We start from the raw sequence: 27,976 nt of genomic DNA, 5'->3' as shown, positions 1-27,976 counted from the left end.
AGTGCAGATACCTAAAGCAGTTTTTGAGGGTTCATGCTGAAATGCAGTAAAAAGTAAAAGATGTGCAAATATTCTGTCATTTAAAAAATCTTTAATATTTATTGGAATGTAGACATTCAGTGATAAATTATGGCAATGGCAATATCACAAGTTTTAATAATTGTAAATGTACATACACTGGTACATTAAATGAAAAAAATAAACAGGCTAAAACAGGCTATTTGCACCATCCTGTTCACCAGGTTTTGTTTCTGTCTTTTGGCCGAGTGTTGCTACTCCAGGCCTAGTATGGGCCCTCTAGATAATTGACTGTTAAACATGTGCGACTTATCTCTATTTCTAGTACAGTATTGACATACTATAGAATTTATGTTAGTGTTGATTACAAAAAAGCACCAATATCTCAATCTTAAGAAAAACCTTCAGCATTTCTGTCACTACATTGTTTCACAGGGCTCTATGCTTCCATCTGCAGTTAACCCTCATTTTCAGGTTAAACAGGAGTGGAACCAGAGCTGGAGCCTGTTCAAAGCAGATGGACTACAGCTTAGATCTCTGTGTGGAAGCAGAGAGTAGTATCTGCCATCTTCAGTTTGTACTGTTCATCAAACTGTTCATTCTGAGACACCGTGAAGTGGTTCTTCCAGTCACCAACCTTCCCTGAGGGCAGGGGAGAGTGAGAGAGAGCAAGAAAGGGAGAAGGAGAGAGAAAGTGGGTATGTTGGTTACTGTGTCAAGTCAATGTATGCTTTCTATCAGAAAGCCTGTTATGTTGAGTCATTTTCATTCTAAATTTCAGTTTAACTTCAGAGTGAGAATGTGACACGTGGTAATGTGTCTCAGTCCCTACCTCCATCACCTAAAGCACTTTGGGTTTTAACTTTGCGTAAGGAGGCAAGAATAGACCTGGTAGCTACCCTGCCTCCATCTCTGTCTCTGCATGAACCAACCTTTCCGCATGAATGGAGAGATTTTGAAGTCCATGACACCGATGGTAGAGTAGTTAGCCATGCTGTTGTTCTTCATGGCATCAAAGCCCACACCTTGTTTCACCCAACCTCTCTCCTCCTCATTCAAGGAAACACCCAGGAAATTGCATACACGGTCCAACTCACGGCCCATGTCCTGCAGGATAAAAATAATAGCACTAAATCCTAACCTATCCCACACTATGTATGACTTGTCAGTGCTACTCACTGTTTTGGTGTTAATACTAATGTTGATGGTAAATTGTTTACTTGATTGTTGTTTCACAGTTATTGGGCTAATGAATGCCTTTCCATGCTAACATTGCTATGACTTCACGATATCTCTTATTCCTACCTCTGCTAGATCTTCGTAGAATAGATAGAGGATTTTGGGGTTAGATTTCTTTTTTTCCCACCAGCCTTTCACATGGTCATACCAAGAGCCAAAAACCACTGCGGGACAAAGGAGAGGAGTTTGTGCTTTATTCAGTGTCCCATTGCACCACCACCTCAGAGTTACACACATGCACACACACACACACACACACATACACACACACACATGTAATTATAGGTTTAAATTAAACCTGTAGATTTTTACTATTTTTCACTTTTTATTGATTTTTTATTTTTTGGAGTTACATCTCTTAATCAAGTTTAAAAAGCCATATGAAATTGAGAGGTTGTTCTTTGTTAAACCCAGTAATTATGTTCTCCTGAACAATGACAATAAAGCGCTCTTATTTGTTTGATTCAGCATCCCAATCATTTATAAAGTGGCCTTAGAAATGTATGTTTGCTTGTTTAGTGTTTAGGATGTTTAGGACAGTAGGCTACGTCCAACAGTTAATTTTGATTTCTACAGAACTTTAAATGATGCCTGTCCCCCCAACCCCCCCACCCCACCCTTACACACACACCTTACACCCTTACACACACACTTTACACCCTTACACAGTCCCACACTCACTCTTTCCCTCCTGGAACCTTTGCAGAAAACTGGGCCAGTCTCCAGGCTCTGGCTCTACCTTGTTCATGCGGTCAAAGTGAAAATAGGACACAACATTGTCCTTGGCATTACGGGCCACATAGATGATCTGAAAAAAATGTGGATTACAAACATTTGTACGTCCTGCAGAGAATGCAAGTTACAGTCATGCATTATGTTTTATCCGCTGAGAGAGAAGACTATAGGCCGTATAACATATAACAACGCTATGTGGACAAAAGTATTCGGACACCTGACCATTACACCAACAGAGACTGTAATGACATTGTATTCAAATACATATACTTTAATATGGAGTTGGCCCCCCTTTTGCAGCTATAACAGCTTCCACTCTTCTTGGAAGGCTTTCCACAAGATTTTGGAGTGTTTCTGTGGGAATTTGTGCCCATTCATTCTGTAGAGCATTTATGAGGTCAGGCACTGATGTTGGACGAGAAGGCCTGGCTCGCAATCTCCGTTCCAGTTCATCCTAAAGGTGCTCCATGGGGTTGAGGTCAGGGCTCTGTGCGGGCCAGTCAAGTTCTTCCACACCGAACTCATCAAACCATGTCTTTATAGTCCTTGCTTTGTGCACTGGGGCACAGTCATGTTGGAATAGAAAAGGGCCTCCCCCAAACTGTTGCCACAAAGTTGGAAGCATAACATTGTCCAAAATGTCTTGGTATGCTGAAGCATTAAGATTGCCCTTCACTGGAGATAAGGGACCTAGCCCAAACCCTGAAAAACAGGTGCGGCCAAATACTTTTGTCCATATAGTATATCTTCTAAGAGAGGAAGAGTTACAAACTGCCAGAAAACCTGGAGACAAATCAATCAAGTTTTACTTGTTATAGCATATTTTTACAATCGAGATTGCCACACACGCTAGTCTAGTGGGACAATCTGCAGTGAGCAGGTAGAGCAAAGATGTGGCTATCTGTGTTTGCCCTTCTTATTACCACCCAGTGCTAAGCTACAACATTATTAAGCAGTATGACTTTCAGGCTCTGACACCACTGCACATCTGGTAGGCTAATGATGAATAGATCAAGAGAAACAGATCCAAAGTCTTTGTATTAGCAACAGGTAAAAAATATGTCAATATATAAAAAAAACAACAAATTCCATTTTATCTGACTGTAAAAGAATGAAGAAAACTGAAGAAAAAGGAACCCAAACATACCCTGCAATTTTGTTCCCAAAAGGACTTGGGCACAAATTGAACTGGAAAGTGGGTTTTAATAAGGCGGGGAGACAAGGTCGTCTTGTCTGCCAATTCCACGCCTGTGTGTGTGAGAGAGAGCACAGCTATGTAAACAGAGATTCAGATTCTGCTTAGCATATATATAGTGCAAATGTAAGTAGGTTCTTTCATTCAGCACCCCAGACCTGTGCTAAAGAGCAACCTGACTGAGCCTTACATCTGGTGAAGAGACAGAGTAAGGTCCTGTTAACTACAGAAAGTTATGGTAGGAATGTAATTTCATAGCATTGCTTTGCGCTGAAATCTTCAGTAGCTTAAAAATGGCCCACAGAAGCTTTTGGAACAATATGTTTTGGATATTACAACTTGTGCAGCTGATACATTGTGATGCTGAGTTTAATGTTCCTCTGACCTGTGGGCATTCCCTGGATGCAGACCTCCAGAAACGGGACTCTCTCATAGATAGGCACAGAGGCCGCACGCTCGGGGGACGACTTCCCAAAGTACATTAGATCCAACATGTGAGACACCCAGGTGGTACCTGAGACAGAGAGGGGAACCAATAAACACAAATCCCAACAGTGTCAAAATAGAGTGTGGATAGAAAGGTGGACAGATGACATTCTTATACAGAGACATGTAAGTCAGACAGACAGAAACCGACCTGCTTTGGGATATGTTGCAATGAGAATGTCATCAGGTCTTGCCTGGAAGTTCTGCACATTGTCCCAGTTGTCAGTGAAGTAATGAATCATGGACACGCCATGGAAATCAAACAACTCTGGGCGTGGGGGCAGTTCCATCTGAGTGATCTGGAAATTCAGAAGATCAAGTAAAAATGTCATGTTATTAGCATTGGAGTGTAGTTTGACAATAAAATTGCTTAAAATAGGTATAAAAATATAAAAAACTAAATGTCTGAATAAAAAGAAGTTATCAACTTACTTTCCTTTATCATTTCTTCTATTTCATACAATACAATAAAAATCCTAAGGCCTCTCTTTTCAGGGAAGTAAATTAAACACTACAAAAACCACACCTATATTGCACTGAATCTGAAGCTGGGCAAGTCACTGTAGCTTTGCCAGACTTACCATGGCTAAGCTGGCAATCAGTTAATTCTGCTAGAACCTATCAATAAAAACTCTGGTTTCCTCTATGTGGTAAGCCTGTGAAGCCCTGAATACAGCCTTATATCCCTGTGATCCAGATATCAGACTATCCAATTTATTGATTGCAAAAATGTTCCTGGAAATGAGTCTAATAGTTTACGCCTTCAAAGATCATAAAGCTGATATTTTTTTTAGGTCTAGCAGCAAGCATAACTTGTCAGTAACCTAAGTACATCAGATTAATTTAGCTGGTCCAGCTTGGTCTATTCAGTCATCCATTAAAAATGTAGGGATCTGTGTTGTGTATCCAGGAGCAGGTCAAGTACCAGCCTTCAAAAGGTAACTTGTAAGGAACACTGGTACTCTATATAAACAAACAGCTGAGCAGAAGCATAACTTTTACATTATGATATTCTCTCTCCAACAATCTCCCTTACACATTTCCTTCATGAGCTTGTTAGATTCCTGGCTAATCACCTGTCACCATGACATTCATGCAAGTGCCTAATGAGTGGGGTGAACACATTTAAAAGACCATGTGCTAGATGCATGCATGAACTTCATTTTCAACTTCGTGAAAACAGCATTACTGTGAATACAGTTTTTGCCACAGTATCCACTTTCCTGTAATCATTGCAAAACCGATTATTGCATTCAGGCTTAGGCACCAACAAGCAAAGTGAGGCCACTGTAACATTCCTCTAGTTCTTCCATGTCATATGTATGACACCTGCTTAGTGAGTTGCTCCTGCTTCTCAGGACCCAATGATAAGGATGCTGATTCCCAGGTGAAACAACGGCAACATAAATAACATGACAGATTACACATTCAGAGCATCACATTAGGAGAAAACTTCTCAGCTTCTTTCAGATGATCTTATGTTTCTATATTGTTCAGCAGCTCCAACGTTTTCAGTATAACCTCTAACACAATGCAAGAATTCACCAATGGGACTCTCAACACCTGCTACTTCAGCACTGGCTACTGCTTAAGCCTGCGCAACTGATTTTGCATTATAACCTCCTTGTCATCCTTCCATCTCTCCTTTCATTTTGGTCTGGGGTGGTAGTAAGGTAGTCTCCATCATTCCCTTTGGACTCCACAGCAAGTGGACCACAGAAATATGATAGACGAGAACACAACCTGATGAGGAGACAACTTCACAACCTCTACCACTGCATACAGCAACAAGCATATACCGTGCTAATCCTGCACAAATTCACAACAGAAAGCTCTCAGCATCGGCTCCAAAGCCTGGTGGAATCATTCCAGTTACCTCATGGACTTCTGTATGAAAATTCCAGGTATAAAAGTCGAGCACTGGTCCAAGTGAATTTACTTAGGCTGTCAACATCCAGCTACTGAATAGCTACCGAATAGAGTGTAATCAAGCCTTTTACCACTAGAGGAGCAGATATCTTCCTCAGTAGAACGGCCTCTGGACACTGGGTAGAAGCACACGTTGCAGACTGTTTACAAATACTGATTTACAGTCTTTTTCTGAGGCAAAGGATTAATGTAATCCACATTAACACTATTGAAAGGCTTATCAATGAAAGGAATACGTTACAAAGGGGCTAACAAAACCGTCTGGTTGTGTTCACTGGTAATCTGACAAATATGACGGGATATAAAATACTGTGGCACATCACGTTTCAAGCCTGGTTAGAAAAAATTGTTTCAAAGTGCAATCATATGATTAGTTCACACTCATACCATATTATAACAATATAACAAAGGACCACAATTTGAAATGACACATTCCCCTGCCAATGCACATAAACACTAGTGGTTTCTAGTTTTCAGTAACCCACTGTCCTTCAAAATGGCAAACTGGCATCTTTCCAATCTCTTTTTCTGACAGTGATTTCTGAAGAGATAAGAAACCTTTATCCTACTCATCCACCAGCCAAGCACCAGTTTTAAAGTTGATCATTTATATAATCAAACACACTCATTCTTCCAGGAATAACTCACGGAAGTAACAAGACCACACAGTTCAGGATTTTCAGTAAAAAAAAGAGTTCAAATTAAAAGTTGTTGTAGTCCTTCAAATACTTCTATTCAGTATATGCATTCTCTGCAAGTCTCTCAGAAATAGCATAAGTGACAATACAAGGAATAATTACATGAAAGAACACACCTTTCATGGAAAGGCTCAGAAAAAGCCCTATTGTATCACATCCTGACACAATCTCAGGTCAGGTCTGCAGAAACACATTCAAATAACCTGTGCCAAATCCATAAACTGAAATACCCCAAGGCCTGTAAAGTCCTTTTCAGACAATGGCAAAACACACACCACAATTTAAGACTTCAATGCATAGGTATCCCTTTTTACTAGCTGCTGGATATCATTTTCAACACAAGGGATTGACAAAAAGATATGAATCCTAAGGAATAATTCTAACTCTATGGTCTAGTTCTTTCTGAGCAACATCTCTTTGATGTGACCAACCATATAAATGGCACCACATTCAGAAACACAACGCATTTGGGATTTGTTTAAAATTTCTGAAAGATCCATCAATCCGTTATATTGCGTCCTTTCTTTTTGACATCTCTTTTCTTCCTGACACAGTTAAAGATTTTTCTCTGTCAGAGTTCGCTTGAAATCCTTAACCTTTAAAAAGATTTTTTTTTTTAATTGGGCTCATAATTGGGTTCATGACTAAAAGTCAGCGGGTAATAATATGCTGTCAGCCTTTTGTGCCTCTGACTCCTCATACTAATGGTTTCATGAGCTTCAAGAACATCTTTGCTTAAAGTTCCAGTTTTTGTTTTTCAAATTCCAGTTTACATTTCCCACCATCTACTCCCTTTTCCGATTATGCTTTCTCACATTTTTACTTCTATACTTTTGTAACTATAAAAGTTTCATCTCAAGCTCTAGGTCCATTTCTTTCAATATCACTGCCTCTGCACCCCATAATACAACTCTTGGCATGGTCTGCTGTTCAACCAGTGTCTCTCTTTCAATTGATAACTTAATATTTTTGTGTGGAGCATGTAACAGCAAAGTCTAATTTAAAATAGTTTAACTTAAACTTAAATAGTTTGATAGCATTCTGCTGTATATTATTTCTTGTTAACCAACTTGCTTGACAGGTTTACCAATTCTACAAATGAGAACATTCCTGGGAAAACCCCCATAATAACATTATGCCCTACCACAATGAAACACACAACTGATAAAGCAGGTGTCAGCAATAAAAGAGTGCATCATCATGACTGCCTCATGTCAGTGGCCACAAGAAGTCTACTGCTGAGTTAGGGCACATTCAACACACAAACCATATACATTGTAGTGTAAAATGCAGCACAGCAAGAAGAGACATATGCTTGGGACTAACTGATGTAAATTGCCCCGTGGGGATGTTATTACACCACAAGACTAACACATGTGAACTACATGATGAAACATTTAGACAAGAGGACTACACAACTGTATTACTGATGAATCAATTACTCCAAAGGGAATCAACAGAAGAAATGGATGCATTTAATTGAAGCACCCCCATTACCACCATGTGGGTTGTGAGGGATGAAATAGGAGCGAGACTTATTGCCTTTTGCTCTCTTCAAGATGAAAGCTTCACCTGTAGGGCCACAAACACATCAACCCAGAAAGAGGCAATAAAGCTACAGTCAATTGAGCAATGAATTTTAGAGTGACAACAGTTTTCACACATTACATTCACCATTGAGCAAGGCAATGCTTTACAATGAGAGACAGCAGTCCAATGTCGTAAATTAAGGGAAAAGTCATGACTCCTTGCATAATTCTTGAAAGACTGCATTCTGTGCACGCAATGTTCATGGCCACAACACACACAAGCATGTCTATGCGTGTTGTAGTTGACATGAAAGCTACAGAGGCATGGACCCTATCAGTTGCAGGACCACACAGTTAAAACCAAGTAACAATGGACAGTTCAGCAATATGGCACATTGTACTGTGAGGACCTAGAGCCAGTTCCTCTTAGCAGAGTATGTACCCTGCCCAACCAGACTCCAGGATCCTCAGACCACACAGAGCCAACATAAAACTAACTGAATGCCCACAAGTACATTTGCCAACACCAGATGTATATAAATGTGCACACTGGTAGAGAGTACCTGTACTCTTTTCAATAACTGCCATGAGATTTTGAATGACATTTATTCATGACCTTGGTTTAACATCCAGAGTACTGAGCAGTTCTATAAAAAGTAAAGTTTATGTGCATACTGCAGTTTAGGTATGCTGCAGAACAAATCCAGTTTAAGTATTCCATAGTGAACAGGGGTGTTAACACTGTCCTGAAGTGTACCCACTACAGGTTCTGAGCCAGAAAAACCTAATGAACATTTCTATTACATGTATATACCTAGATATTCACCTTTATGCTGAGTGTGAAAATTGGCATATTTTTCTTTTCTTTTACGTGTCTTATGGCAGACTAGACACTCTTGTCACCACCAGCAAGCAAGGTAAGCTTACAGACATAGTCTGTCAGATGTGCTTTTAAATGTGTAGTTCCGCATGGCTGTGTTTGCTTCCAAGGCATATCTTAAATAAAACAACGCCACACCCCTGGGCAAAATCATTACTGAACTAATGTAACCCAGTTTAATTTCCACCTTCCCCTTTTTTTTGATTGCCCAAGCTCTGAGCAGTGAGACCTGTGTTCCATCAGCCATGCAGGCAGTGAACTTAAAACATCAGAAAGAGCACCACTGTGCACTACTTTCCATGTTTTCAGAAACACAGAAGCAAGTCCACCATTATCACCTCTGCTTGCACTTCTACCTTTGTTGTTTCATTCCATTGTTATCCACCCATTACAAGAATCTTTGGCAACTCCTCAGACTGATCACTCTAACATTTCCCAGACACCAGCAAAGTCAGAAAGGGAAAATGTTGCTGGCCACCTGTTTAACACACACCTATTTCATACAGTTTTCATTTATTAATACCATACCCCTGACAGATTTCTAAAACCTGACCTAACATTATAGTTAAGTTATATATATATTATATATTAAGTTATAAAAAACAACAATTCCCACAGCTATAGTAATCAAAGTACAAAACATTGCTGACTCACCGCTCTTCCAGTCAATATGTTGTGGAGGTTTCTCAGTCACTCTCGCTCTCTCTCTCTCTCTCTCGCTCTCTCTCGCTATCTATCTACCTCTCTGACACTCCTTCAGTGAAAGGTTTCTCTTTTGTGAATCTGTAGGTGTCTTTCTCCTTTTTCAACACGTCTTCTCTCCTTCCAGCCCCTCTCTTCACATGACAAACTTTTTGTCTCTTCTTAGCAACCCACATCTTCCTCTCTGTGTCTGGTATTAGGTTACACAAGTGCAATGCACCCTCCCTCTTCCTCTCTCCTATCATCATAATCTCAGAACTGTTCTAGAGCCCCCTCCCCTTTACAGAATGTTACCTCTCTCCCATTTCCCCTGTGGTCGCCCCTGTATCTCCCTCTCTATAATCTTCTATTAATTTGTGTGTATATGCTTATACTTTTGGGGGTATAGTGTGTTTGCACATAGAATGCCTATGCAATGTAGCATTTATTTTGCTGGTCAATTTCTTAGAATTTGCCCAGAGTTCTGTGTTGGCGCTGTATTAAGACTGTCAGAGTCTGTTGGTCAGTGACATCCCTAATACCTCTGAAAGCAAAGACAGGGGGCTGACATTCACGGGATAATGAGGGAGAATTATGCAACATAAAACTTCATAAGTTATGAGAAGTCCTTCCATGCACATTTACTTTTAAAACAGAGTTCCATTTTCATACAGTAGATCCGCTGAATATCTGCATCAACGGCACCAATCAAGTTATTTGCTCATTGTGATCACCATGTCCTTCTTCTGGTTTCATCCCACTCTGCCATTCCCTCTACTATGAGGAGACATTCTTGGCAATTCTTCAAAGTCCATTTGTTCCGCAAGAATAACTGTACACAGCCACACTTAGAAAAACAGACACACAGATGAAGGGGTGAATTCATACAGAAAATAAGCATGACACAGAAATGTGTGTGTGCGTGTGTGTGTGCGTGTATGCGTGTGTGTGTGTGTGTGTGTGTGACAGAGAGAGAGAAAGGGAAAAAGAAAGAAAGTGTTATACAGTTATGTGGTAAAAAATATGTCCAGCTAAGAAAGAGTTGAAGAAGTACACATAATACCTTCTGTACTGTATTACCTTCTCTACTGTATTCTGTATTACCTTCTGTAATACTGTAATGAGTTAACGTAACGTTAACGTTCTGTAATACTGTTAACGAGATCTACAAGCCTCCTTGAATCTGAACAGAGAAGAATCTGAACTCTGTAGGTCCCACTGTGTGTGCTGATTTTCATTCCAACTGAGTACTCAATTTATTTCGTTTTTGATTTGTTTGATTTTTTTGAGAATTGGTATTTGTTGCTTACATATAATCTGTTATACATTATTTGTAAAATAAATGTACATATGATACATTTTCTTTAAATGAAAAATCAACAGCCCCAATGTTCAAATAAATAAATTAAATTGTCTGATTGTGCTAACATGCAGCTGCTCATTTTTTGTTTATATTCAAAGAAATAAGCCTTGAACAAACATGGTGCAGTTGTATAAATTAATCAGATGTTACATTAGTTTCTTTTAGCCCCACTGAACAACTGAATAATGATTCAAAAACTGAATACTTGTCTGTATTACTATTTGTTAAAGAGACTCAAAAGACAAATCTACTGCATCTAGTAACGAAGAAGTAACAGCCTATATTTACGAAAATAAGTTATGATCGTGTGTTTGAAGTAGCCTTCGCCTACTCTGTACTCCACCACGGTAGGTGGCAGTATGTGAGGCAAATTGGGTATTGCCCCGCATGTAAATCTGAAGAGGAAGAGTTAGTAGGGGGGTGGAAAACAAACAAAATGGCGGCGCCGGAGGATGTCGGAGTGAAACGTGCACACGTGGGGAAAAAGAAAACAGTGAGTACTGTACTCTGCTAGCTTTAGTCAATGACTTACTACCTTATAACATGTGTTCCTGGTGTAGGACTGGGAATATTATCTCATATTAGCCACTGGCTTGTCGTTATGCATCTTTTGCCCACCACTACTAACGCTGGCTGGCTCATTCGGTTCTTGTACTGTTCTCGTTTTCCATTTGTTGGTGTAGTTTAATTGAAAGGAATGTGCAGCATGTGGCAAGCCCTGTTGAGTAACTTGTTATTATTATTTATGAAGTAGTTAATGTTTGTCACTTAAGCAATAATGGGTGCTCGAGCCGATGTGGTTTAACGTTAGATGCCTAGCTGCCAATATTCATGTCAGCAGGAAACGCTTGGATTTGTGGTTTATTGATAATGACTGATATCACTCAGGATAAGAAGTTAAAATGATATATGAAACACACCGAAGAGATCAGAAATACAAGCCCTCACCTCCAACAAACATTCAAAACATTCAGAGTTGGTGACAGACGTTCTCTGGAGTCGTTTTATTTTTACGGCTAGTTTCAGCGTTTATATGGTCCCACTCCAGGCTACAAAACGATACTGGGACAGCGCTGAGAAAGAGGAAAAAGGGGATGGAGACAAAGAACAAAAAGAAGAAGAAAGAAAGAAGCACCCTGAAGGAGGAATGCCAGGTCTGGAAAAGAAGAGGAAAATGAAAGAAGCTGGAGAAAAGAAGGTTATATCTGGGGTAAGAGGCAGCAGCTATGAAATAAGCAGAGGTGTACTTATGCGGAAATAATTTCCTTTCATGTAATAAGACTTCAAGAGGTTTGTTGTTCATCAACTGTATAGTACTTTATTTGGTACAAAATTAATCTTTTCTCTCACATGTTAATAGCCACATCTGTACTCTTATAGTCTGTAGCTAAATGTCTAATAACCTCATTTATGTATTTACAGAAAGAGGACCCTTTCCCAGGCCCTGCCCCCATTCCAAAAGAGAAGCTGAAGAAATTCCAACGGGGGGTGAAGACAAAGCTGGTCAGTGATAACACTGCTCAGCGATATCATGTTGCATTGTCTTATTACCTGTCCATAACCTGTGAATAATTCTGTGGTAATAACAGCTTGCATGGGCAAGCATATCAGAATAATCTACAGTGAAGCTATGTGAAATTTCCCCTCTCTTTGCAGTCCTTAGAAACCAGTGGTAGACTAAAGGAAACACTTTCACGCTCAGAGAAAGCCTCTGATCTGGCTCGGAACCAGGCAGCACGATATGACCTGCTGCTAACAGAGGATGCTGGGTAATAACAACCTTTACTGTCTGTCTTATTAAACTATTTATTACCTGTCTTCACAAAGCAGAAACGAGAGTTGATGTGTCCTGTGTGTCCTTGCGAAGGGCTTTAATGCCTGCCTGACATTTCATTTTTACCTCCTTACTCAACCTGAGTCTCTTTCCAGCTTTTTGGAAGGGGATGAGGGTGAGGACACATGCACTATTGCACAGGAAGACATTGCAGATGCTGTAGACATCACTTCTGGAGCAAAGGTCAGATTTTCTTTCCTGTGTCTATATAGAAAACTTTGGATTTGTATTCTGTGTTAAAAGATGCTTGTCTCAGCCAAAATGGCTAGACAGTCAGTTTATGTCCATAATTTAAGTCTTTCATTAATACATTGAATGTGCATCTGACAAAATCTCTTCTCCCTCCTTAGTATTTCAACCTGGTTCTCTCCCAGTTTGGGCCCTACCGACTGGACTACACTAGGACTGGCCGGTCAGTTTCATTTGCATTGTGGAATCAGTCTGACTCACACTACGCCTTACTAGTAATGGATCAGTGGCTGAATGTACTGTGATCCACTAAATGTTTCCCTGTGCAAAAAATGTTTCTCTTACATTCTACAGTCTTACAGCAGTAAGGTACTAGCTAGTCATTTACTTTGATTTGAAACATCTGAAAAAACACCTGCTTGATTATTACATTCAATTTCATGCATTTGTTCAATGAGAAGAGGTTCAGACCTGAGTTATTCCTCCCTTGGAGGTATTGAAGCTGTTTGTCCTACTCTGTACTGAGTACAAAACAATAATAGAAAGTACAGTACCAGCTTTTGATGTGCCTTGATATGACCCAGTCATTAACAGCTTTGCCTTAACTCCATGGGTGGTCTGAAAATCAGTTTAACAACGGAATATATTGTGTGGTGACTGCATCTGCATGGTAAGCATAAGTGAATACGTGGTGCGACAGTTAACGAGAGCAGTGAGTTGGAAAACCTTACAACTGTCTGTTTGTGTGTGTGTGTGTGTGTGTGTGTGTGTTCCAGGCATCTCCTGCTGGGTGGCCGGAGGGGCCATGTGGCCTGTATGGACTGGCAGTCTAAACAGCTGATGTGTGAGATGAACGTCATGGAAACTGTGAATGATGTGAAGTAAGTTGTGGGGCACTGAACATGCACAGAAATATGTGCATATACTGTGGGCTTGTTTCTAAATGGTTGCTCACGCACACGTATATGAGGCTTCCATTAAAACTTAACATACAAATACACACGTTGTGAACTAATTGTAGTTTTCCTGCTTTTACATGCTCCTTTTAGTTGCTAACTATTGTTTAAGGGTTTCAGTGTAGCACCTTTATGGTTTACATCATGGTTTAAAGAGGAGAGATTTTGCTCTTTGGCTCCTTCCGCTAAAGTGCATTGCCTCATCTCTCCCTCAGGTGGCTTCACACTGAAGCCATGTTTGCAGTAGCACAGAAGAAGTGGCTCTACATCTATGATTCCAACGGGATTGAGCTCCACTGTATTAGGAAATTCAACGATGTTCTGCGACTGCAGTTCCTCCCCTACCATTTCCTGCTTGCTACTGCGGTGCGTAATTTTAACCATGGCTTTCATGTAAAAGCAAAAGGTTCCCCTGAGAAAGTTGTTCATCATTGTAACGTGTGTGTCTCTGTGTGTGCTCATATCTTTGTATGTTTGCATGCAAAATCAGGGTGTGTTAGGATTCCTGTGTGTTTGTGATGCAGTGTTTTTAGGGTCAGTCTCTGTGTTTCCCAGAGTACCACAGGGTTCCTGCAGTACCTGGATGTTTCTGTAGGGAAGGAAGTGGCTGCCATCTGCACCAAGGCTGGGCGTCTGGACGTGATGGCTCAGAACCCCCAGAATGCCGTCATCCACCTGGGGCACCCCACTGGCACAGTGACACTTTGGTCGCCCAATCAGAGAGAGCCGCTGGTGAAGATGCTGTGTCATCGAGGAGGTGTGCGGTCCATTGCTGTGGATAAGACTGGAACGTAAGTCACTGTCACCACAAAAAGAAATATATTGAAACCCAGTAGTTGCGATGGTCATTTAAAAACTGCGTGTGTGTGTCACATTTAAAAGTCACAGTCGTTTCCACATATGGAGATTGGGTCTTCTATATTTCAGTAAAGTCTGCCATCGTACTATTTGAAATAAGCTAACCGGACCAAGAAAAAGTTGTTCAGGGGAAATACTGAGCAGTCATGCACCAATTGAGCAGTCATCCACCAATTGGTTTTCAGGGGAAATACTGAGCAGTCATCCACCAATTGAGCAGTCATCCACCAATTGGTTTTTGCTGTCTTCTACTCTTATTGTCATGCTGGATGGTTTGCCATTTTGTGAAATTCAGTTTGGTCTGCTGTTCATTCAGTTACAGGGAGTGCCATATCAGTTTGTTGTTGTATTGCTTTATAGGTACATGGTGACCTCGGGGCTGGACAGGAAGCTGAAAGTGTTTGACATCCGAGCGTTCCAACCCCTACAGTCCTACTTCCTTCCTGCGGGGGCATCTTGCCTCTCCCTGAGTCAGAGGGGTCTGCTGGGTGCCTCCACTGGCAACATTGTGCAGGTAAGTCTGCCACTGCCACTGACAATCAGGTCACTCCTGCAGGTGGTCAGGACACTCCCTGGTAGTCTGGCCGCTCAGGTTTACAGTGTCACACGTCTGCAGTGTTAAAACTTGTGTGTTGTGCACACATTACGTACAAGTGTAGCCTATTATTGATTGTGCTGACTGTTCGTCTGTTGGTGTATGTGTACTTCTCTGTTTGTGTCTAAGTTCTCTGACGTGGCTGCGTGTCTCTCTGCAGGTCTACCAGGATGTTTGGGGTACTCCGGTTAAAAAGCCTTACATGGCCCACCGTGTGAGGGGGTCAGTGTGGGGAGCCCAGTTCTGCCCATTTGAGGATGTTCTGGGTGTGGGGCATGCTGAGGGCTTTACCAGCATGATTGTCCCAGGTCAGCATTTCTGACTACGAGCATGTGCACATGTACAGAGCCAGTTAAACACTGTGCTTATCAAAGCATAGCACAGGAACTATTGACAAAGCGTACATAAACACAAAATTTCAGTCATACATAGCTGACTCTGATTCTCTGTTTCAGGTGCTGGGGAGCCTAATTTCGATGGACTGGATGCAAACCCTTACCGTAGTGTTAAACAACGGCAGGAATGGGAGGTGAAGGCCTTGCTGGAGAAGATTCAGCCTGAGCTTATAGGACTGGACCCAGGCCAGCTAGGGGAGGTGGACCATGCCAGCTGGGAACAGCGGCACCAAGACAAAGTCCAGGCGCTGGTGAGAACCTCTGAGTCTCTGTTGCCAGATATATATATGACTGTCTTTGATATATATTGAGTCTTCAAAATATTATAAGTTCCTGGAGGCATAACTAAAAGGTCATTATTTTGTTCAGCGCAAATGTGTACTTGCAATGCAGTACCAGTGCAGTTAAAAGCACTGTTCATAAGCCTTAAATTGCAGTAAAAAGCAATCAGTTCACATGTACTGTTCTGTACAGGGATTTGATCCACTTGCAAAGGAGAAGTTTACACCAAGGTTAAAGACCAAAGGTCGGAGTTCATCAGGAAAAGTTGAGAAGCGCAAGAAGCAAGTGGCCCATCAGGATCAAAGGGTAAGCTCTTTGTGCAAGGGAACACTTTGCCCAATTTAAATTTATTTACTGGAGGGAAAGGCTAAATTCTGCACCAAAATGTATCAAACAGTGCAATTTAACCTATTATATTCAAAATGTGGCACAAGTATGAAAACATACAAAAGCATATGAAAGTGATACAAGCTAAAGTAGCACAGCCAGTATGTCACAGAGAATAATTCCCAGTTTTTCTGCTGTGGTAATTCAGAGGTTTTTTTTGTTAATTTTACACTGTAGCCTACAAATGCTAAAAAATACATGTGTTATTACTACCAACAAATCAGTTTTTTTCATATCTCAGATTTCCCTTTTTAGATATTCACCACTTAAACACATTCCACAAATTTTCTGTTAAATTCAACAGTTTAAACTGAGATAAACCAACAGGCCAGTGTCCAAAATACTGCTGTTACAGGAGGGGGAGCTTCTGGCATGTCAAGTCATGTGGCTGTATGCTATAAGTGCACATCCAAATTGAAATAGTTTGCATTGAATTACCCCAGCTGCTGTGATAGAAAGCTTAGGTTCTAGACTTGTCTGGATTGGATAAATATACAAAACTACAATTTACGCAGACACCTCTTTATAGACTGACACACAAACACTCTCAGATACTCAGTTTGCATCATGAATGTGTTTGAATAAAATTGAACCACTTGTATACATAAATGCGTACAATTAACTGGACCTTTTCCTGTTTACTTCCTCTCCTTCTGCATGCTGCTGTCACAGGAGCTGATCAGACAGACCGTGGAGGAGAAAGTGGAGAAGGAAAAGGAGAAGAAGAGAGAGGAGAGTAAAACCGACCGCGGTCAGAGGTCAGCTCTGGATCGGTTTAGGAAGTAGGACAGTGAGCCTCTGTCCCAACCCCCCAGCCTAAGGCCCCAGTGGGGCTGACCTTTTGTACATTTTAATAAAGAGCTTATTCACAGACTCCTGACCCGTCCTTTATTCAGCCTGTGAGCATGCATTAGTGACCTCATATCCTGTCAGAAAATATGTTGGACAGGGCCTGTCTGAGGAGGAGCCTTCAATGCATCATGGAAGGCTGTCTGCTAATTTATGGTAGAAAGCTACTCTCTTCAGTCTGTGTGTGATCACACCCGTTACTTGCAACTATACGGGGTGTCCCATTACTTAGGACAGGCAGGATAGTGTATATCAGACTTAATTGGGATTTTATCTGAAGATAACTGTTAATGTGGAGCTAAATAGTGTTTATGTAAATAAAGCTTATCGACATTGAGGAAATATTTAACGATCTGTCTTCCCGTTTTTGGCATTTTGGAATAGTTACAAACTCATGTGAAGGATACACCTAAATGCTATGAAATTTAATCATGTTTTAGTTGTATTTCCATCTGAGTGAATGGTTAGCAGTGTTGCTTTAACACTCAGTATTCATTAAACTCCTCAATAGCAGATCTCTATCCTGCAGCCTAATTTCAAACCTAATAATTTTGTGCGTGTGTCTGTGTGTGCATCCATCTGTAAGGAATCTGGGGAAAAGCCATCTGACCATATACAATGGTATGTCCACTTGCCATGGATTGATTTGCAGTCCTGACAATGGCTATTGTTTCATGGGAGGATCATGGGAGATCCAATACTCAGCTCAATAGAAGACACATTCTAAATGCTGCTTACCAAGAGAACTGAGTTGATGCACATTTGCATACATTCTGCATTTGCATACATTCTGCATATCTTCATGTCTACTTCTTGGGCAATGCTTACCTGTGATAGGATGAACTTGCTTAGTCATGTGAGGTTTTCCCTGGGTCTTGAGAGGCACCAGGTATGCTGGAAATATAGATTGTAAAAGCAGTTGGTTGCAAGAGTTAGCGATTTACACATCCTCTAAGAAAGAAGCTTCATTTTGCTGTGGTTATAGGCCAAAACCTCTGATGGAATAATTTGGCTTTATTATCCCATCTGCAGTGTGGCAGCCCCTATAAAAAGTCTTACCCACGATGCTTTGCAACATACTACTATTTACTCCTGTAATTACAGGTTGAATGTGATGAAATAGGCTGTCCATACAGGACAGACCGAAGATGAAAAGTATTATTAGAAGTACTGGAGGATTTAGGACATATAAAGTGAAGCATCAGTAGAGGAACACAGTGCAAAATGGTGTATGTTTGGGACTTTATTGTGTGGCCATTTGAAGTTACATCTGACTAATTCTGTCACATAGCTCAGAGATGATTGTTTATAAGGAGTCAGTGCTTGGGGTTGATATGGCTATTTCTGTGAGACACACCAAAAAGGGCCACACCAAAAACTTTGGCAATGTTCAGACTGAAGCTAAAAGTGGCTTAATTCCAATTTTCTTCTTTGTATGTGACACAGCTGGGATGTTTTTGAACAGTGTGAACAGAAATAAAATGAAGTTGCTTTTCAGTTCTGATTTTGGCCACATGATCATATGGAAATAAATCGGGCATTTAGCCATGCAACCTGTATCTGGACGCTCAAAATAGAATGGAGCGCGTTTAATCTACCCCAAGAGATTTCTACATTGCTCTGCATGGGACAGGTTACCCTCATTGTAATAATTCTGCATGACTAGAAAGACATGACGTCTTTTGTTGTTGTGTTCATGTGAGACATTTCAGAATGGAGGTCTGTTCACGCTGATATTGGATATGGGCCACTGAACACGAACAGTCGGAAAAAAAATTGTATCTGTGCAGCGATTTGGAATTGAGCATTAAAGCATTAAGTTTAAACATAGCACTTGTGGTCCACCACAGGCATGGAGTATGCCCCACAAACCTGTCTTGTGGCATACCTGTTATCCCAATGAAGAACACTTCATATACTTTTAGTGGTGTGTGAGGTGAGAATTGACTGCAATCCCTTCACCACACTCTTTAAAGCGCAACCCAGCAACAAAACTTTCAGAAATGCATATACAGCTATGACATGTGAATGTCATAGCTGTATATGCATTTCTGAACTTGACCATATATTCAAAATTCCAACAAAAGAGTCTGTTTTATAATAAATTGCTCGAATCATTATTATTTGCTTATAGAAAACTTTATTTTGTTACCATACAATTCATCAGCTTTATATCATTTACATCCCTTTCAGCTTAATGATGGCTTCACAACTCTGTGGCTTGCTGTAGAACATGGCCTGGCAAACATGTTCCTGCAGTAGCTCATCCCATGTAGTGTTAGAGCAGTATACAGCTTGTACAAGCTTGCTCTCTGTGTACCTTGGTCGTACCAAAGCCCTGAAGGGTCTCAGGGGGACCTAAAGCATAAAAAACACATTTTCCACGTGGCTTGAAATGAGAGGTATGAATTGTGGTCATATAAAGACTCCCACCTCAAGATAACTGGCTTTTAATACCACAGTATCCACTCAGTGCTTTTGTGTACTGCCACTGTCTGGTCAACAACAGGACTGATGTGAAGGTTGAAAACTGACAACTCAATTCATAAGTTTCCTCAGGTGTTAGACTTGGATTTAAAGCTTGGAAAACTGCTCAAAAACATTTTGTGAGCTAGAGCTGTATTACAATAATTACATGCACAAGCAAATGTAGTAAGAAATCACCGCTTGTCTATGGAGCAATATTCCAGGACACTTGGATCACTGATCACTGAGGACTTATATACAAATTCGGATGGCCACAAAGTGCTGGCTACAAATCCTTTCCGCTCCACTGCAGTTCTGTCTGTTCAGTGTATGTGTTCACAATACTACAAAGTAGTTGAAAATGGGTTTGTTTTGCTTCAAGTCAGGGAACTGTGCTAACAAACTTATACCCCCATTTCAATCCCCTACAAAACATGCCTTCATGCTGTCAGAAGTGTGAATAAATTCCGTTTTTGTCTACATTAATATAATAAAACAATAGTGCAGCTCAAGTAGGAAGCATCGATTAGTATAGGTCTGTGTGATCGCTAATCATTATTTAACTGCAAGCATATTATCAGTTAATCTCACAAACAATTCAGGTGTGATTTCTGGCAGATCGTGTCTTGTAGTGCATGATACATGACCATACGATGTCATTCTGGAGAATTTTCCCTATGATTTTCAGAAACTTGGGATTTATAAAAGCTCCACATATACCTTCTACATACCCACCAATGTAAATTAGAATGGAGTAGTAAATAGTTTGATTTAATCCAGAATGCATGTTGTGTATGCCTCCAATGGAGTATAGGTAAATTTCAGCTCTGCAATATCATTGATCTGGCCTTGATCATTTACACTCCACTTGGTAAACATAATGGTTGTATCAGTTCAACTGTACTGACATACGAACAAGTCAATCTCCATCACAGCATCAGTCTGCTCTCTGGCACCCCTTATCCTGTGTTCACATTTGAAGAGGAGATACACACTTAGTTTTCTGAAATCAGTAGTATCAGTATCAGAGATGTCGCTGATTGCAATAACACATTGTTCACTGCATACTTTTTTCCCAAATTATAATTTGCCTTGAGAGGTTGAAATTTGTTTTTGCTGTAAATGTAAAAATAAAATGAATTTACACTTCTGTAAACTAGTAACATACTTGCATCATGGAAAAACTCTGACTGTGACAGAAAGTATCTAGTCACATGTCAGCTAAAACCACCTCAAAATATATGGCCCTGTTCACACCTGGCATTAACATGCATCTTGGGTGATCCGATCACAAGTGGACAAGCTCAGGTGGACAAGCGCAGTACAGGTGCGAATGGACCCAAGATGCATTGAGATCCAAACGCTCCGGACCACATTCGGAGGTGGTCTGGGCCACGTATGGCCACATTCTTTTAGCAGTGTGTATGTGAATGTGTCCTGGGCCACACTGAAGGACAGCCTACTCAACTGACATCCTCTGTGTAAGCGGAAGTACGTACTCATTCGCACACCAACGGCGTCATATTAAAGTACAACAACAGGCAACAACAACAACTAGAGTTCACAAGCTACCTCAAATGTTTCCAAGCCCCAAAAGCAAATGATTAATGTCAGTACCACCACAAGTAATCCTAAACATAAACAGTATACAGGTACAATTTAAAAATTTAAATAATTGTAAAAAAGGAAACAAACCCAAAAGTACCAAACATAAAACAATAGATTATAAACTTCATATTATGAAAATAAAAAGTGCAGTGATTCAAATTTTTTGTATTGTGCTTGTGATTTTTCAGCTCATATTGTCCTGTGGCTGGGATGGCCATGGATTCTCCTCTCTCGTTCAGTAAACTATATTATCTTACCACAAGTCAGGGGACACAACATCTGACTGCATTCTCATTTTCCTGAGAAAAAACCCTGGAATATTGTAGTGGACAGCACAGACATACTGACCTCCACCTGCCTAAACACCTTTGGGATGAACTGAAGTGCAATATTAAGACAAGGTCAAGATGGCCCTTTTCAGTAGTGGCACTTACTAATATTTTAAAGGAGAAGTATAGCAAAATATCACCAGATTTCTACCAGAAATTAGTAGACAGTCTTCCACGGTGTACTGAAGTAGTCATCAAAGTCATTCTTGGACTAAAGAAATGTTTCATTCATAACTAACCCTGTCCCTGTCCCTGACCCTGACTTTTGGTAGGATAGTGTACATCTTCTAATACTCAACAGAGGCACAATGAATCTCATAACCACCACAATGGTCTCTACACCCCTTCGTCCACCCCAAGCATGGTACCCAGCAGTGCCCGAACCTTGCAAAGACCCAGGGACACCCGCATACTGAACCATGAGCAAGGGGGTGGGCTGTGCACCTCTCCCCAAATGCGTATCATCTCTCTGGGGGAGATGTGGTGCACGGATACCATGGCCTGGTAGCAGCAGCGGCTGTATGGCATGCCTGGGCCCCCTGAGAACAGAGGGCAGTGGGACGGAAGGACACCGGCGGCCCGAGCGGTCAACCCAACAAACACGTCCTCAGGGGGCAGGGGCACAGGTGCGGACAGGGAGGGTGCAGCCTGGGAGATCTTGAGGGCGGCAGAGAGGGACAGGACGTACGCCGTTCCACTGCAGTAGTCTGGGAAAACCTCGGGGGCATAGGCGGTAGCTGGGAGGTAGTGCTTGCTGGCCGGGTTGCGGTTGGGCAACACTTTAAGATGGACTCGGCCTAGGTACAGGTCACCCACTGTGCTGTGGCTCCTGTTCAGGTAACGCAGGAGCATGCCAGGGTTAAACAGCACATCATCGTCCACTTTGGCAATGAAGCGTGTCTGCAGGCAGAAGCGACGGGTCCAGCCCAGCATAGACAGGGTTTTCAGGGTGAGGTTCGCGTAGGTGTCCACGAAGCGGCCCTGGATCAAGTCTCTATGATCTTGAGCCTCCTGCACCAGCTGTTTGGACAGTACAGGATCAACAGTCAAGCCAACCATGAACAGTGTCATGACCCTTCGACCCCTGACCTCAGTCTCCCCACCCCAGGTGTTCCGGATAGCCTCACGTGCCTTGAGGTTGGCGGGAGCGGTGGTCACTATGGTGAGAAGGTAGGGGTTCGCACGCTGGCAGACAAGGGGACTGGGCATCAGAGGGTACTCCTCAAGTTTGCCTTGGGGGCTGCTGTGAGTTCCCCCGCCCCCCTGCTCTGCCCCAGCTTTATTCATGGCAAGAGACATGGTCCAGGACTCTATGGCATCCACAAACAACAGGGCCAGCAGACATGCACACGGCACTGCAGCACAGAGCACAGACACAGCAGTGCACCTGCGTTTCCCAAACCTGCCCTTCCACAACCACAGGCCCCTCCCCAACATCTTCACTGGCACTGAGTATCCTCCTGTAGATCTTCACTCTTCCCCCTCTGCACCCTCTGTCTTCCACTCTCAGTCCCTCCAGCTTTTTGTAATCTGATCCTCCATCATATCTCTCCAATGCGCTCCATGTGTCCTGCCTGTTCTCCTCCTGCTCTGGGCAGCAGGAGGCCTCGTTTGTCTATGTGGCCTGCAGGACTGGCTCCACCCCAGGAGTCCCTTTCTGTGTCCAGCTCTCAGTTTCTCCTCATCATGTGCTTCATTACATGTCCCCCTGGGAGCCTGCTGGAATGGGGCAGAACACAGCTGAAATACGGCATGCATCTCTTGCGACATAGAAATGATCCGCATACCATTCTATTGAAATAACAGTAAATAAACCAAAGCCAGATTTCTGTTCCGATCTCTTGCGGCAAAACATACGTAACTGTCGTTTAACCATGAAAAATTAATTTTGGCCTTGTCACGGCGTCGAATGTGCACGATTTGTACGTGTTTCGACCGCACTGCCATTTATTTTACACATTTCATACAGCTTAAGCCTGGTGTAGTCAAAGGAGGGTGACGCTGCCAAGAAATATTCACTGGCGGAGACAACGGTTTCTGGCACTGGATGCCAAACAGTCACTATTAAGTTACTAGTATCTGTTAGACACAAAGTCCCCTTCAAGCTTTACATTTCAGCAAAAGACTGGGAACCGCTATCGCCAGTCCACAATATGCATTTATTTTAAAACCAAACAGATTCTTATCCGTTATGGCCATATGAGCTTTACATGACCACATTTTATTTATTTTGTTGTGGTTTTTTTCTGCAAATTCCTTCAATTTAATATGCCTTAAGCAAAAACGCTGCGCCACGCTCCCTCAGCAGCGCACTGGCCACTGTAGCCTGTTTTTACCTGACTGTGCATGCCATAAAATGTACTGTGCATGTAATATAAGCATAATATATTGTATATTATATATTATATTCTGGATATTAACTAGATAGTTATAACACGAAATTTGAAACATTAGGATGAAAATACCATGTACAAAATATCCTACATTCGCAACATGAATCTGTTTTTCTCTTACCCTGTTTCCAGCAAATCTGGCTGTTGTGCATCCACAGCTGCTGCATCGTCGTGGAAGAATCGCGTTTCGCAATAAGCCCAAGAAAAAGCACGAATTCCTCGCAGCATCTCATTCCAGTTTAACGTTGGCGCCCTCCACTGGATTCATCCATACTGACTCCATGTCCAGATTTTGTTTTTGGATGGATTGTTTTTCCATGCTCACTTGCGATTTTATGAAAAATGATTTAACGTGACCGGAAGTTTGTTTGCCGAGAAAAGTAGTTTGGTAGTTACGTTGTGTATTGTTTCTAATTCTCCCATATGTGAATACATTCATTATAATTTACATCAAGTGTAAATGTGCCACAAGTAAGACTTCAATTTACCAACCTGAGACAAATGTAACATCTGCCACTGCATCCTGTATATGGAATGTATTGGAATATGACCAAAAAAATTACATAATTACGTAATTGATAAACATCTATTCGTTTCAATGAACAACAACATACACTTTCCAGCAGTCCTCCTCAAAGATTCGGTATAATAAACAAACCCAAAGGGAAATAATGGTCTCTGAAGGACCATAAACAGATTACAAAAACAAACATTACATCAATACTATTGTGTTGTGATGCCATACCATTCTCCTAAAATGTGGATTTGTGTTAAACTAAATTTTCTTGTGATCATTTATTTGGATACTTAGTTTAGGGTATCTTCACCCACTTACACAGCACTACATAGCAAAAGCTTGATTAAGACAATACACATTTTAACAGATTTTCCCTCTTTCTCTTGTGTTTTAACTTCATAAACAGCAGGCACTGTGGATGGTGTGCAATACGACATTGGTGGTCTACATTTATTCATTTGGCAGATGCTTTTATCCAAAGCGACTTACAAGTGAGGTACAATACAAAAGCATTTGACTGTATACATTACATCATTTAGCAGACACTCTTACTCTTACAGAGCAACTTACATAGGCTATACTTTTTTTTAAACAATATTACCCATTTATACAGCTAGATATTGACTGGGGCAATTGTACCTTGCCCAAGTGTACAACAGCAATGCCCCAGCCCCGCAACCTTTCAGTCACGAGTCCTGTTCCTTAACCACTATGCTACACTGCCACCCACTGCTCTGTTGTTGATCTTTAAGATTTAACCCATGTATTTAATGGTGCTCCTAACAAAATGTGGACCTCAATCACTATCCATTACTTTAGGAACTTTGGGTCCATGATAGGAGCGTCTGAGTATCTGTTCAGGCGGCCCTGGATAATCTACAAATCCTTTTACCACCACGTACAATAGCAGCAGCTACATGAACATTGTAGGCCAAAAATGCAAGCAGACATAAGCACAGACCTTTTCAAAGAACTGCACTCACAGTCATCTCTGCCAATGTTGAAGGGATTTCTACTGCGAAACGTGGACTCGCCAAGAAGAAGAAGCCTTTAGGAACCAAACAAAAGATAAAACCTGATAACACGTGTGGAAACAAGATTTTCATTAAGGATGCCCTTTTTTTCAAAATGAAGAGCTGCAGTGTTCTGATGCAGAGATCAGCCTGTGATGATTTTAGGATGAGAGGACTTTCAGGATTTTGATCACTTGGGCATTCTTGTAAGAGGTTGGTGGGAGGCTGAGCTTTGGTGCAGTGGGAAGACTGTGAGGGTCAACCAGTGCTGTTGAACCAGTGCTGGGTTTGGCTGGTTAAGTAGGGCCTCACAGTGGTCAGCCTATCTTTTTACACCAACTTCTAGTCATTCAGGAAAGTTCTGTCATCTGCAGATTTGAGTGGTGTCAGACAGCAGTTCCTGAGCCTATAAATGGCGTCACAGAATATGCTTATGCATATTATTATTGTCTGCATACATCTGGATTTCTTGTGCTGTGGTAATCCACCATTTGTTTTTTTGCACTCCTACAGTGGACTGAACCCCTTTTGTAATGTTTCCCATTGTTTTTTAGGGCTTCAGGTGATGGGTTATTGAAGGTGGCGTGGTGAGCCTTATATATGTCATATAATAATAAGTAAATTTGGTCAGAGGTTTTTATCAAACTAGTCCTAACTAGGTGCTTCATACCTCTGTAGCCAATGGCATGGCCTGCTGCCTCATACACTGTAGCTTTGACCTTAAAGAGGCACACCTTTTATTAGTGATGTTCTCAATACTTAAGACACTCTGTTTCAGTAAGTTTCTCAGAGTGACTAAAGTCATTGCAAGAATCATCTTTCTGTATCAGGGCGCAATGCAGCTTTTTATTGTTTGGGTTTCTGTTATTGTGTAAGTGGGAATGTTTGCATCTGGAGTTTACTCATAAACGTGCAATGATCTTGCCAGTATTCCCTTCCTCTCATTGTATGTGTAAGTAAGATGTCCTTAATGTCAGTCTGTCTGATTGTGATGTAATCGATCAGCTACCAAATCTTGGAAGCTAGTGGCATCCAAGATATTTTAAATTTATTTTTCTTTTGGAACAGGGCATTCATGATGGCCAGGTCATGTTCAGCACACGTTCTCAATTTGATGCCACTCACACTGCTTCTATGCACTTACCATGCTTAACACAAATCTGGGTTAAGTACCTTAAATATCTCACTGGTAAAACAGGAGTTCCCAGACCCAGAAACTTTTGGGATCAACTCGATAACACTAGATAGCACAGCTTCACTCTGATAACACCCATGGCAACATACACTTCCAACCTGCAGTGGAAAACTGAGGCATCAATCAAACTTGGCAACAAGGAGCCCAGTTTACTTTGAGATTGTTTAAGCAGCAGTGGGCTACCTGAGACTAGCTCAAAGTTGATGTTTTTGTTGTAGAATTCTCATGTGAAACACAACCCTGTGGCTACTTTAAAATGAACCCTCCATGAAGTGAAGTGCATGGAAAAACCCCTGAAACCTATTTTCTGGCCATATTTGCTAGATTTTTATTACAATGTTCCCTTGACTTACTTGTCTAATGTTCTTTTCCATCTCAACATAAGTGTTTATATACACATGAACACACATATACTCACACACAGTAACATGAAGAATGCTGTTATCAGGATTCTTCAATATCAGGAAAATCAGGCCCTACCTATCCGAGCATGCTGCACAGCTCCTTGTCCAGGCACTGGTCATCTCAAGATTGGACTACTGCAATGCTTTTTTGGCCGGCCTACCTGCATGCACTATTAAACCTCTACAGTTGATACAGAATGCAGCTGCACGTCTGGTTTTCAATCAACCAAAAAGGGCTCATGTTACACCCTTCTTAGTATGACTCCACTGGCTCCCTGTAGCTGCCCGCATCATGTTCAAGGCCCTGATGCTTGTGTACAGGGTGACCAACAAAACTGCACCTAAGTACCTGAACTCACTGCTGCAACCCTATGTTCCCTCCCGACTGCTACACTCTGCCACTGACCAGAGCCTGGTGGTCCTGTCACATCGTGGCGTTAAATCACTATCCCGGACTTTCTCCACCATTGTCCCCTGGTGGTGGAATGAACTTCCACACCTCATCCGTTCTGCTGAGTCTCTCTCTGTCTTCAAGAAACATCTGAAGACACATCTCTTCCGCTCTCAGCTGAGCACCTGTCTCCTATTAAACTATATTATAAAAAATGTTATGGTTTGGCTGTAATAGTTTAAACATAATGGTTTGGTTGCAATGTCTCAATGCACTCGCTAGCTTTACCTACTAGTTGGTACTTCGCCTGGCCAAGCTTTGGGACTTTGTCATGCAGTACTTCTAATACTGTTGACTCTGTATCCTTTTTCGCTTGTGTTGCATTGTACCTCACTTGTAAGCCGCTTTGGATAAAAGCGTCTTCCAAATGAATAAATGTAAATGTAAATGCTGTTGATTTACAAATTCATTCATTTTTATATTATACAAGTGCTATGCTGGGGTCTGACAGTGTCTAATGCACATGGAATTAAGAAATCTTCAGCTCAGATTGAAAACAGGA

The 27,976-nt window shown here is 41.4% G+C and overlaps 3 protein-coding genes across 4 annotated transcripts; 1 reads left to right on the top strand and 2 right to left on the bottom strand.

Moving 5' to 3' along the window:
• Positions 1 to 120: 120 nt before the first annotated feature.
• On the bottom strand, positions 121 to 9,582 carry LOC118780523 (cytosolic sulfotransferase 3-like). Its single transcript, XM_036533066.1, has 8 exons — positions 9,364 to 9,582; positions 3,825 to 3,972; positions 3,573 to 3,701; positions 3,140 to 3,240; positions 1,939 to 2,065; positions 1,324 to 1,421; positions 951 to 1,125; positions 121 to 660 (listed from the first exon to the last, which is right to left on the bottom strand). Exons 2-8 carry the CDS (start codon positions 3,961 to 3,963, stop codon positions 548 to 550), a joined length of 882 nt encoding a protein of 293 aa, XP_036388959.1. The 5' UTR covers positions 3,964 to 3,972; positions 9,364 to 9,582; the 3' UTR covers positions 121 to 547.
• Positions 9,583 to 11,174: 1,592 nt separating this feature from the next.
• Positions 11,175 to 17,130, top strand: wdr46 (WD repeat domain 46). Its single transcript, XM_036534031.1, has 14 exons — positions 11,175 to 11,246; positions 11,802 to 11,963; positions 12,176 to 12,256; positions 12,410 to 12,522; positions 12,683 to 12,770; positions 12,938 to 12,999; positions 13,553 to 13,657; positions 13,948 to 14,098; positions 14,288 to 14,523; positions 14,951 to 15,104; positions 15,346 to 15,493; positions 15,641 to 15,831; positions 16,055 to 16,168; positions 16,922 to 17,130. Exons 1-14 carry the CDS (start codon positions 11,190 to 11,192, stop codon positions 17,033 to 17,035), a joined length of 1,776 nt encoding a protein of 591 aa, XP_036389924.1. The 5' UTR covers positions 11,175 to 11,189; the 3' UTR covers positions 17,036 to 17,130.
• Positions 17,131 to 21,324: 4,194 nt separating this feature from the next.
• Positions 21,325 to 24,094, bottom strand: b3galt4 (UDP-Gal:betaGlcNAc beta 1,3-galactosyltransferase, polypeptide 4). Of its 2 annotated transcripts, none has more exons than XM_036534119.1 (2): positions 24,016 to 24,094; positions 21,325 to 23,220 (listed from the first exon to the last, which is right to left on the bottom strand). In XM_036534119.1, exon 2 carries the CDS (start codon positions 22,936 to 22,938, stop codon positions 21,838 to 21,840), a length of 1,101 nt encoding a protein of 366 aa, XP_036390012.1. In that variant the 5' UTR covers positions 22,939 to 23,220; positions 24,016 to 24,094; the 3' UTR covers positions 21,325 to 21,837. The 2 variants fall into 2 exon arrangements, with proteins under 2 accessions (XP_036390012.1, XP_036390013.1); XM_036534120.1 differs by having other exon boundaries at positions 21,325 to 23,217; positions 24,016 to 24,076.
• Positions 24,095 to 27,976: the final 3,882 nt, after the last annotated feature.

This window comes from Megalops cyprinoides, chromosome 7 (assembly GCF_013368585.1).
Source record: "Megalops cyprinoides isolate fMegCyp1 chromosome 7, fMegCyp1.pri, whole genome shotgun sequence".
NCBI classification, from domain to species: Eukaryota; Metazoa; Chordata; class Actinopteri; order Elopiformes; family Megalopidae; genus Megalops; species Megalops cyprinoides.
The sequence above is the reverse complement of the archived record's forward strand: the minus strand, read 5'-3'. Positions and strand labels throughout refer to the sequence as shown.